This window comes from Camarhynchus parvulus, chromosome 3 (assembly GCF_901933205.1).
Source record: "Camarhynchus parvulus chromosome 3, STF_HiC, whole genome shotgun sequence".
Lineage (NCBI taxonomy): Eukaryota > Metazoa > Chordata > Aves > Passeriformes > Thraupidae > Camarhynchus > Camarhynchus parvulus.
Genome location: NC_044573.1, coordinates 63,675,138 through 63,687,410, shown reverse-complemented (window position 1 = coordinate 63,687,410; position 12,273 = coordinate 63,675,138). Strand labels below are relative to the sequence as shown.

Here is a 12,273-nt window from a genome sequence, read left to right as displayed (position 1 = left end):
TCCACACTCCTTCCATCCTTTTTTGAGTCCCTAGATGCCCTGTCCATGTTGGCTGACGGTGTTGAGATTGTTTCTTACATCTGGTGTACGCAAAATCACTTTTCCTCACTTAATTCCAAGCCTGACACACAGACACCATCACCAAACTCATAGCAGTTGCCTGCTGCTCCCACCAAGAATAGCGCACCACATTCTCATTCCCTCCTTATCTGACATGGGAATGGGAGGTGGCACTCCAAGATGAGAATCCTGAAGGTAATCGGCACCCACATAAAAGGTAACAGTATCATGGGGAAATTCAGGTGGAAAAAAGGCTATAGAAAATGTAAGTTATATCTTTTGTTTCTTCTGCAGTGAGCCTTTCAGTGGTACAGAACATTAACCAAATTCTGTGGACAGATGTTATTTTGATCCAGCTGGACCTCTCAAGGATAACTCCCCCTGTTCTTCATCAACTTCTCTCCAGCTTATGGATGGAATTATCGGTGAGTCTGCTGACTGAATTCTACCAATGATCAGTCAGGCTTGCTTTTATCAGTTACTAAAACTCTTTGATCAAGGGGGCTAATTTTGCCAGAGGTTGATAAGGGACTATTTAGACAAAACATCACTGTGGGAGGAATGATCAGCTCCAGCAAGAGGCTGATAGGAGGAAAAGGAATGTCTTAAAGACACCGCTACTCATGCAGACATATCTCTCCTTGCTGTATTCCTTCTAATACTTCCTTGGAGTCTTTTTTCATGCTGAAGCCCTGAATGATGTAAATGCATCTCAGGACACTAGGAGGAAAGTTTTACCTCATTCCTGCTTTCCTAGGTACAGGAAGGTGCCTGAGGTGAAATCTCAGTCCAGCACAAGAGGCCATCCTTTTACCTCACACACTCAGCAGCTGTGTACAAGCTCCTCAGCACCTGAATACCTCAGGCTAAATGTATTTCTGATGTATGCATTGTCATTACAACATTTTCATGGAAACTCACTGGAATGAAACACAGGCCTATTTAACAATGTGATTTGTCCAAATTCAAGCTGCCAAAAGACTGGATGATCATAAGTCACTCCACAACAGGGCAGCGGAGGGAAACACGGGCTGCCAGCTCTTGGCTTTGCAGACTATTGCTCCAAAATGTTATGCTCAGAAATGACCAGAAGGGATGGTGCCACTGCTGACCCAGTTTCCCACAACAGGCAAAAAAGGCATTTCAATCCCAGAACCTGCACTCCACATTTCCAAAACCTCAAAGCTACTAAAAATTTCCCAATAATAAGGAATAATGATATATCATCTGGCAGTGAAAACATTACTGAAGCCTCCATTATTGATCACGCCTTCCAACAGTTCCTTCCAATTTTATGACTAGCAATTTTGTAACAGTCAAGCATAAAATTCAACAGTTTCAGACGAAATTGTTACAAGACAACTCAAAATTTAGACTTTGGAAGATGGCTGGAGCCAATAAGGACTGAGTGCCAACTGGTATGGTAGGGAAGGCAACCTGCAGTAAAACTTTGGAACTATTTATCTTCCCCAAAAATTTTTTTTCCCTGGACTTTTTTTTCCTTTTTTTTTCTCTCTCCATCTTCTGTCTAAAAGAAATAATGTAAGACCAGCTGCTGCTTTGGAGAAGTCTTTGCCCTGGAAAGGCTTTAGTGTAAGCCCTGACCCAGCGAGAGACAGGCAGCCCAGTGGGGATGGCCACAGCTTTTCTTTTGGGAGTTGGTCTACACGCATCCACAAGTTTGCACGTGTCCCCTGCTGCTCAATAAACACTAAGGATTCCCTTTGCTTCCCTTTGCCGGAACGGCAAGAATTAAACTCGCTCATTCCATGGCGCCCCAATAGCTGGTTACAGAGTACAGAAATTTTGGCAGTTTCCCTGAAGAGCCAAGAAATGCCGGCAGTCCCGGCTGGGAGGCGCAGCTCGCTGCAGCCCCCGCCTCGCACTCACCCGAGACCCTGGCGTGGAGGTTCTGCTTGAGGCTGAGCTGTGCGGGCTCCGCGCTCTCCTGCAGCGCTGCCAGCGCGGCCCGGCGCAGCGCGCTGTCGAAAATCGGGAGCACCTCGCTGGGGAAGGCGTTGAAGTACTCGCCGATCTCCATGTTGGTCTCAAAGAGCGTCAAGGCGTCGACGACGACCGGGTAGTGCGCCTGCTCGTCCGCCTCCCTCAGGATGCCCAGGATTTCGTCCCTGTGGTGCTCCAGCACGTAGGACTCGAACACCTGCCCGATGAGGCTCACCTGCTCCGCGCTCAGCACCATGCTGACCCTCGCCGCCCGGGGGCGGGCAAAGCGCGGGGAGGCGCTCACACAGCACCGCCTCCCGCTACGGCCGCGCGCCGGGCGGGAAACTTTGTCCTTCCCTGGGAAAGCCCAGCGAGGAGCCAGGCGAGGCAGGGCGGGGCGCGGCTCCTGAGCTCGGGCAGGGAAACCTCCTCAGGGCGGCACCTCCGCTGCCCGGCACCGGGACCGCGACAGGCACCGGGGCCGGGCCGAGCCGCCCGCCCCTCAGTGACGGCTCCCGCCAACCCAGCCCGCCCCGCCCCGCCAGCCGGTGAGAGGCGGGGCGCTCCTCCCGGTAGTGCGAGAAGCGGACCCGGGCGGCTCTCCTTCCCTCGCTATGCAGGCGATGAAGGCAGGCGGCTCCCGCAGCGGCTTGCCCGGCCCTCCCGCTCCAGCCGCCTCCAGCACGGCAAGTTTTGAAGGCGGCCAGGCGGGCGCTGCCCCAGGCACGTCCCGTCCCGCTGAGCGCCGGGCAGCGAGGGATGCGCTGCGCTCCCTGCAGCCCGCTCGGCAGGCGAGGCGGGCAGCGCAACGCGGCCGCCCCGCTCCCCTTCGGTACCTGCAGCGGGGCCGCCCCGCTCCCGCCGCTTCCCGCCGCGCCGAGGCAGCGGCCGCAGCTCCCTCACCCGGCGGGAGGAGCGGCTCCGTCCCCGCCCCTCCGCGCCGCTCCACGCCCGGGCCCGGCGGGCCCTGAGCGGGGCGGGGCGGCGGAGAGCGGCCGGGGCCGGGCCGGGTGCCGGGGCGCTTCCTGCGGGAGAACCCGCCCGCCCGGAGCAGGAGTAGGAGAGGGGTGGCGAGCCCGGCACGAGGCAGTCCGTGCTCCAGCAGCTCGGCCTCTCGGGAACAAAAGATCCGCCTGCGGGCTCTCCGTGCCGCTCTCTGCAGCCCGTGGAGAGAGACGCGGCCCCCTGCACAGCGTGGGGGTTTGCGAGGCGGGATAAAGGAGGCTGTGAGCAGAGGTAGCCTCGAGGCAGCTGAAGCTGCTTCCTACAAGCTCCCTCTCCACCCCTGTGGGTTACACCTCGAAGTCTAAATTTGGCTTCTTTAGAGCTGCACGACAAACCAGCCACTTCCCTCTTCTTCATGAGGGCATAACAGAGTCTGAGGAATTTGGGGATTCTGTTAATGTAACCAAAAAACAGGGCTTGCTCCAGGCTCTAAAGCTATTGCTTATGCCTAGAATTTACAGTATGGCATTTGGAATAGTTTCTTATCTGTATTTCTCCCCGCATATAACAACCCAGTGACATGCTCTACAATTATTTGAAATAGGTTGGGTTTTAGCTAATGCTGTATCAGTCGTGTTCTAGGCTGTTAAAATCCTGTTTAAACTCAGAAGAATAAAGAAAACTAAGCCTCTATATATCAAATGGAAAGAACTTTGAAGGTTCAAAATATATCCAAAATACATTATTAAAGCCAAAGGAGGTTAAATGTTGGTGTGAAAAAAATGATATATTTTATTTAATAGTGAAAGAGGCAAAGAGAAAAAAAGAGAAAATAAACAGAGAAGTGTGCATGGGGGGTAGGAAGGACAGGGAGAAAGTGACAGAGATTAGGTAGAAACATATTCTCCTTCTTAGGGTCCCAATGATTGGCTTCTGTTTTACTTGCATAGTTTCTTGGTACCTCTGAGAAGGTATTTGAATCTTTTTCATACATCCATTCAAGTCTTGCAGTATCACAGAGCACAGCTTAATGTCACCATAACTTCAGTGTTGAGCGATCTTAAAAGTTTTCTCCATTGAGCTTCTCACTCCCAGGCCCTCCCATTGTTAGCCTGTATTAATGATGAATTTTTGACAGGCAATCAAAACTGTTTCAAACTAGTGGATGGAGACAGTGCCGCAGTTACCAGCCTGAAAAGATCTCTTGTCCTGGGCTTGGAACACTTGCCTGGTTTGGCTCTGCTTTCCACTTGGAATAATGGCTTTCTTACATAAACCATATTACTATTTTTGCTTTCAGGTCCCTCCTGATAGTCTTGTGGGGTAATGAAGACAAAGACTTAAACCTGCTCTGTTTTTCAGTTCTACAGAATACAGTGTGTGCCCTCAATCAGGTTTGTTCCAGGAGAGTCCAGAAGTGCCCATTAATGCTGTGGTCAGGGTGGTGGCACAGTCTGCAGTCTGGACACTGCCAGCGGGGCTGCACATGTGCTGAGAAGGGCTCAGGGATCCCACAGGTTAGGGAAAGGTTTAGACCAGGCAGCATGAACATGGCTGGATGTTCACATGGCTGTAAAACGTGGGCTCCAGACTGCCCTAAGGTGTGTCTCCTGGCAGCCAAGGCTGAGGCTGCCTATGAACTCATGAATCCTTGCACTTTCAGCTTTTTCCAGAATACCAGGTACTGCAAAGATCAGGAACACAGTGGCATTGTCATCATGCAAGTTCCTTAATCCCAAAAGCCAGATACTGACTTTTTTTACAAATACATTTTACAGAGTTCTCAACGCCATTTGGAAAAAAAAAATAGAATTTTTCCTAGTTTCCTCTGGTTGTTTTTTGGGCATTTTTGTGACTTCGGTTATTTTTGGTCAGTTTTGTGACTTTTTTTTTGCTGTTTTTTTTGGCTTGAGGAGACTGATAAGGCAGTGGTACAACTGCAGAGTGTGGCAGACATGGTAACTGAGAGCTTCTTAACATTCAGAAGCCTACTAGTAAAAATGGGCAACCTTTCACTGAATAGGTAAATGTAGGGATCATTATCTTTGTATTCCTATCCAGTTATGTGAAAATGCACAAATGAAGTTGAAGGTGGGAGAAGGCAGCTGATCCCTTGCAAAACATGCAAGAAAAAATACACAACACTCACTTCAGAACATTGTAACAAAATGATCTAGTGAATTTTATTTTGGGTAACAGCCAAGAAATCTGACATTTTGCCCAGTATGGCTTTCTTCTAAAATTAAAAAGTTGCATATACCTACAGTTGAGTCCACCAGCTACAGAAAATCTGATGTATACAATTTTAATCCATGGCAGCATCACCAGAATACAGCTTTCAGTGGTGTTTTCAAGGTGAATTATATGATAGAAGTTTTTAAATGTGCATTTAGAAGATTTTTATATCGTTTATATGAAAACATACAAATTTTTCATTTATACATATAGTACATATAAAACTCATTGTAATTAGCAAGTATCTTCATCTGGGTATTTACCTTTGTGCATATAGCAAAAAAAGGATGCAGTTAGGGCTTTAGATGAAATATTAAAGTTCAAGACCTTTGTATATGCTAACTAGAACCTTATTCAAATAACTCAAACATATTTTTTTCCTGCTTTTAAAAGATAAGAGATTTAGCTTAAAAATACATTCATAAAACAAAGACAATATTCTCCCTGAGACTACCAGTGTGAGTTAATTTGTGGTAATCTTTGAATGAAAAAATATAAAAAAGACAATAAGCTCTGGTTTTCTCTATGCTGCAACAATTTCTTGAGCAACACTGACATCATAAAAGGCATAGATTGGGAAATCATGCTCACTAGCTGAAAAACAGTTTCATATATTAGTTTAAGAAGAAAAAAATTTAATATAGACAAGGGAAGGTAACTAAGTTTTAATGAAATACCTGTATCTGTAGTATGTATTAATGGGAAAAAGTAGTATAGTTGGTATTTGTTTGTTTGTGGCTTCTGTTTTTTTCATTTCAGACATGACTTTTATCCAAAGCAAGACTATATGCTCAAAATGTAGATTCTTGATTTACACAGAGATACCTAAAATACTTTTCTAAATATTTCAAGCATTTGTTTTTGTTAATATTCATATAGAACCTGTGGGAACGGTTTTTGTTTGAATTCAATGATAAAATCTTTGATTAGAACTAGGTGGTGAAGTCTCGTAAGCAATAGGTGAGGAGTCAACCCCCCCTCCCCAATGAACAGCTCCTGGTTTGTGGTGTTTCTCATCTTCTGTCAGAATCCATCTGCTCTGAAGGCCAGCAGCTACACTAGTTTTGTTTAGCATTCTTCCTTTTAAATGTTAGCCAGAGAAGGTTTTTAAACTGCTACCAAGTAACAGAACTGGGATGCATTAAACATATCCCACCCAAATTGGAGAGAGTGAGAGATATATATTTTTCCTTTTACAGTTCAAGTTGTATTTATAGTAACCATGCAATTATGTTATTTGGGGGGAAAAGCCTTACCTGAAATCAAAGAAAACACATTTATAGGAAAAAGGGGGAAAAAGCATTATGTTTGTTCTACCAAAATTTATTATGTAGTAATTACAAAGTTTAAAGATTCTTCCATGTTAAATAAAAATAATAGTTATAATTACACATATTGTATAGTACCATGTCAGGTGATTCCAACAAATATAACATGAAATACAGTGCAGTTTCAAATCAGAAAGACAAATACTTTCTCATTCACAGTGTTTGACAAATTACAGGAAAGCTTGTTCACATGAGGGTTTACTTAAGGTCATGCTCTTATAAACAGTCCACATCACGCTGTGCCACAAAAACAAATCGTCTCTCAGAACGTAAAGTATCGGGCAAACCACTCCTGGCGTTGTGGGTCTGGGGAAGCCACTGGTGAGGCATCAGTCTGAGGAGGGCTACATTCACAAAAAGAAAAAAAAAACCAACAATTATCCTACAACTACGTGAAAAGTACAGCTGTTAGGAGAAGAAAAAGAAAATCAAAGATTATTTAGTAAGGAACACAGTCTGTTTTTCCATGGATTAATCATCAGTGTGCCTTAGGATGTGATTTAATGTCTCCCTATAGAATCTGTGATCATCCACTCCATTGGAGAGCATCAGCAGCACAAGTCAGTTCAGAAGCCACATTAGAGGGTGGGCAGGTAGTATTTTGGAAAACATAATTTTAAATCTCATTAAGAGCTGTAGTTTTCAGGAAGAATAAAAATAGTTTTCTTGGAAAAGCATGACTGTAGAAGGTCCTCTTTTAGCATCCTTTTCCTGTGGTAAAGTTAATTTTGAAAAATATGATGTAAACATCATATTTGTAGACATGTGCTCACAAAGATTGGCTGGCAACTGAACAGAAATACACACTTTTGTAATAATACCCATCACAAATATCACTTGCAATTGTTCATGCACACACTTAAAATATGCCAAGATACTAGAAAAAACAAATTGCTGTGCTGCAAACAGCATTTGGCTCCTCTTTGAAAACAACATTCTCACAACATGAGCGGGAAAGAATAATTTAAATTTAATTACATAAATTCCTTTATCAAGAAAAATTGGTAATAAAATAATTTCTACTATAGAATAATACAGAGCATAAAACATTTTGGAGTGAAAACTCCAGCATCACAGTCCATGGGGTCATGCACATGCATATTTATAGACACCTGAGCATATTCATGCACATAACATGCACAGGAAAAAAATAGCAACAGTACTTTTTTTTTTAAATAAAGGTTTTCTTGAAAAATATTGTTTTCCCTTATCTATTTTAGATTCTATCATTTGTTTCCCTTTATAATTAGCAGTTGCCAGGTATGTGATCTTTTGCATTAAACCAAAGGAGAGAACAAACAACCAGCTGTGGAACCAGTAACTACATTTCACTTTAAGCTGGCAACTTAGAGGTAAGAGAACAGCACCTACTAGATACAAAGTACAGCACTTCAGCGCATTTAATATGTGGGCATATCAAGATAAAAGATTAAAATCCTGCCTCTAAAATGCCATTTCTAAGTTATTCAACTCAGTAGATTATTTTGTGAGAGAATTACTTGAGACTTTAATGCTGGTTTTGATGACTGGAAGCTCAGCATTAAGCACCCAAGCCTGTATATTTCCTGTTGCTGTAGTAAGGTTATTCCTATGAAACAATTTCATATAGGTGAGGAAAGAAGAAACACAAAACATTCACCTAGCACGGAAAAGAATTTTCTTACATAAAAATCATTATCATATATTACTAAATAAAAAACCTTCGTGCTAGTATCAATTCCTAAATGAAAATCAGTAAATAACACAAACATCTAAAACAATTGTTCATATATGTAAACAATTGGAAGCACATGAATTCTGTTAAGGTATTTATAATCTAGGTTTTCAAAGTTCAAGGCTTAGGGAAAAGTGAGAGACTACGTCACATTTCAACAAGGTCTACAATAAAAAGGAATACTATAAAGAGGTTATAATTATAATGTAAAAATTAAAAACGCTGTAAGAGTACTTGTACCTCTGAAAGGCTGATAGAGCAAGTGGGATTCAGCTCAATAAGAATGCGAAATTTTCCCAAGTTAAGCAAAAAAAAAGATTGGTGAGGCAGTGCTCACCTCAAAAACGTCTTGGGCTCTTTGGGTGGCATTGGCTGTGGTAGTGGTTTGCTGCTGCTGAACTCAATATCGTGGATGGGTGAGTTAGGAATGGGGTCCAGGCGGTTTGGATGTCCATTGCCCACCACTCCGCTAGATTCCAGAGCACTTAGATTGGGGACACTCACAAACCTGTTTGTTGATTTATCATTCTTCTTCTTTTGCTGCATTAAAAATAACAAACGTAAGGAAGGCTTCTTGCACTGGGACAAATGAGGACATTGGCTAATTTAGAAGTTTTGTGATGGTTGGCTTGGAGGTTTTTTTGAAGGAGAGAAATTGGGACAGATTAGGCTTTTTTTCCAATTGTAGTCTTCTGTTTGCTTTGACCGGAACACCACAAATTTTCACAGAAAAATCGAATTTCTGATCAAAATGATTAGGTTATTATGATTTAGTGTAATAATCAATGACTATCACATGAGTATATGATCTTTCAATATAACATTTGGTTTATACTGAAACATTGGTTCTATTTAAACATGTATTGATTCTATTTAAACATTGGAGATTGACAATATTGTGGAAAATTTCCTTTTAGTCTGTTAAACCTTTAATATTTACTTAAATATTTTCTTCATATCCGTGAAACAGCTCTGCTAACAAATGCAATTACAGCAAATTTAAAAAAATAAAAAAATGGGTCTTTCCAACACATTTCACTCCATCACTGAGGCACATTTTGGTAACTGGACGATAAAATCTAGAAAAACACCTACACTTCTTTCAGAGCAATTACACCCTCTCAGTCAGCAAAGCATTATAGCAGAACAGCTAAAGATAAAAATATTACTGTACAGAAGTCCAGTTTCTTGCTCAAAGAAAAGGCCTGGCTTTGATGCTAATACAGCTGCCACTTCTAGACACCAGATGGCACAACTGAACATGTTTTTTTTCAATACTCTGTACTTCTCTTGACAGTATTTCAAGGGACTCAAAATCTTTAGGAAATCTGTTTTAATTTCACTATTTTACATTCCAGACCACATCATACAAGGGAGTCAGTGATCCTCTCTGTTTTTATAGATATTTTAATGCAGAAGGATGTTTCAAATAATTTTATCACTTTTCTTTTAAATGGCTGTCTGACAGGACATAGTGTGTTATTTTCTGACTTCTATCACATTTTTCATGTCCACAATAAAATACTAAAATTCAAAGTGCCTTATTTCCAAAAGTAGGAGTTTTTGACATACCCAGAGCAATAAAAAACTTCCTTGCTCAAAAATACAATGAATTATGTATTATTTAAATATATAATAAATAATTTCTTTCAATTACTTATATGCAACCCTAACAAAGAAGCTAGGAGAAAAACCCCTTAAGGGCTTATTAACTACATATATGTGAACTAAATAAAGTGAAAGACAAGTAGAATCTCATGTTGTTTCTATATAATATTTTCCATCAGAATTCCACCTGAAACAGGAGAGCTGTTCTATTTGAGGGTGGGCCCAAGTTCAGCTGGAGACAGAGTCCTATTGTTTGTTTGCACTTTCTTCTCTTAGGCTCTCTGCTAGCTTTCATTTCACTGCCTGACCTCTCCAGTGCTGGCAGATGCAAATGATACTAATTGCAGACACATCCTTGTGGGTGTGTTTGTCAATACACAATTAAAATACCCTGACAATCTAACAGAATGCAATAATAGAAAAAATTGGGTTTTAAGCATCACAGTGAATGATCATCAGCTATAAAGGATTAAACTAAGATTGTCCCATTCATGTCTGCTGTAGTAGCTGAAGAAACAAGAAATAAGAAGAAATAGTTTGGTGAAACTAACCAACTGTATGTAAAATACACCTGCAGGACAATATCTGCTGTAATTAAAACAGTGTGCTAAACAAACTGTTGTTAAATCTGTGTGCTCCACAGGTGGCTTGTTTCTGGAAAGTGTATGTTATCCACATAAGTGCTTAGAAAAATACTACGATTTATATAATATTCTCTATGAAACAATCTATGCTTCTGATGCAGTCAAATCTGGAGAGAAAATTGTGTGAATTGTTTCCATGAAATTCATGCAAAGTATTAAGAAACTTTAGATGTAAGAATGTAATACTATACTAAACATTGCAGAAATTACAGAAGCTCTAACACATACTGCAATGGCTATAATTTTGCATTAATATGCAAAGCCTGTAGTAACTCATAACTTCTGTATTTTTTTTTTACAAAAAAAAGAAAAGAGAATGAGATTTTCAGTTTCTTTGTAATTCATTCTCCAATAATACAGTATGTGTTTTGACAAAATACTTTAACATTGTCCACAACTCATGAAATGAAAGATCAGAATGTACTGGCATACAAGACACTTCTAAAATCTAAACATTTTAAGTGATAGAAGCATATTATAAAAATATGTGAATTATCACTATGGAAATCTGATGCTGAAGTACTTTTCCCAAACACTTCAGATTTCACACAAAACATAATGTTATATACTAAATGGTTACATTTTACATCTTTATAAATGGATGGTTCAGACAGACTTCCAACATTTTCAAACAACCATTGAAATTGTACCTGGAAGTCCTGGTATTGTTTCTAATGGGCCCAAACTAATTTCTTTTATGCAGTTAGCATAAAAATTAGGCATCCAGATAAGCCTGGGAGAGCTGCTGGGCTTGTGAAAATCATAGGAGAATGCTGACATTTTGCAGCAGAGTTTGTGCAGAAGTGTGAAATATGCGGATCTGATGTGAAAATGCAGTAAGGGTGGCTAAAAAACACAGCCAGATCTCAAATAATGGAGCCAAAATGCCTTTTTAATAACCTGAGCCTGAACCTTGATCACTGAAGCTCCTGAGCATCTGAGCCGCTCAGGTTGTGCCCTTGGGTTTTAGCCTCTGCTTCAGAACCTTCCCAACTTCTGTCTCTCCAGCTTTCACTTCCCCTTCCATGCATGTGAAATAACCTATGGGTTATCACACGGAGGAAGGAAATGTCAGAGGACTCACTCCTGAAGTGGTGCAAAGGAATAGTATTTAGGTGCTCTAGCACCTAAATACTATTTAGTCTATTCACATTCCTCAAGAAAGAAATGCTGCTGGCTCTTGAACTCGCAGGAAGGCTACTTTGTCAGTGTGTACAGCAGCCTTCCCTGGCTGCTATTCAGCAGGCTGGAGAGAACTGGCAAAGGTTGCTACTGAAGTGCTTTCACTTGTATAGGTGGTGACAATAACTGAGAAGGGTAGAGACCGACTTCAGTCTCTTGCAGCCTCCACTGTCCACACTGGTTTGCCATTCCACTTCTCCAGTCTTACTCTAAGTGTTTCCCCTTTCAGACTCATTCCATGCCCTTCTCACACACCTCCCCTTCCCCTTTTTACCCTTATTCCCTTCCTTTTACTGTTCCTTCTTTCTGTCTGTCTAATGCTCTTCCACCCTGACTGCTTCCCAAAAAGTGCTAAGTGCCTTCGCACTTTCCATAATAACCAAGAAAAATTACAAAACCAAAACGAGTTAGGGGTGTCACTGCTCTCTGTTGCATGATACACCCTCTATTGCCTCTATTGCCTGTCACTTTTCCATTTTAAATTTGCAGTTTTGTGATAAGAACCTGTGTTTTATGTCACACATGTCAAGCAAACCACGGCAACATCAGTGGATCTCTCAACAACATAAAAGAAACAAACCTACACAAAAATAAGACAAATGGAAAACTATGT

General features: G+C 41.6%; 2 protein-coding genes across 4 annotated transcripts in view; both read right to left on the bottom strand.

Annotated features, from left to right (window-relative positions):
- The window catches only part of MCM9 (minichromosome maintenance 9 homologous recombination repair factor), a 48,085-nt gene extending 45,200 nt beyond the window's left edge, over positions 1 to 2,885 (bottom strand). The window contains exon 1 of the mRNA XM_030944909.1: positions 1,951 to 2,885. Coding sequence (XP_030800769.1) covers positions 1,951 to 2,260 — 310 coding nt within the window. The 5' untranslated portion in view covers positions 2,261 to 2,885. The remainder of the gene's footprint in view (positions 1 to 1,950) is intronic.
- Positions 2,886 to 5,107: 2,222 nt separating this feature from the next.
- The window catches only part of FAM184A (family with sequence similarity 184 member A), a 75,130-nt gene continuing 67,964 nt past the window's right edge, over positions 5,108 to 12,273 (bottom strand). For 2 of the 3 annotated variants that reach the window (XM_030944824.1, XM_030944825.1), the window contains 2 exons: positions 8,564 to 8,766; positions 5,108 to 6,856 (listed from right to left, as the gene is read on the bottom strand). In XM_030944824.1, the coding sequence (XP_030800684.1) occupies positions 6,775 to 6,856; positions 8,564 to 8,766 (285 nt within the window). In that variant the 3' untranslated portion in view covers positions 5,108 to 6,774. The remainder of the gene's footprint in view (positions 6,857 to 8,563; positions 8,767 to 12,273) is intronic. The other variant, XM_030944826.1, reaches the window with a different exon arrangement.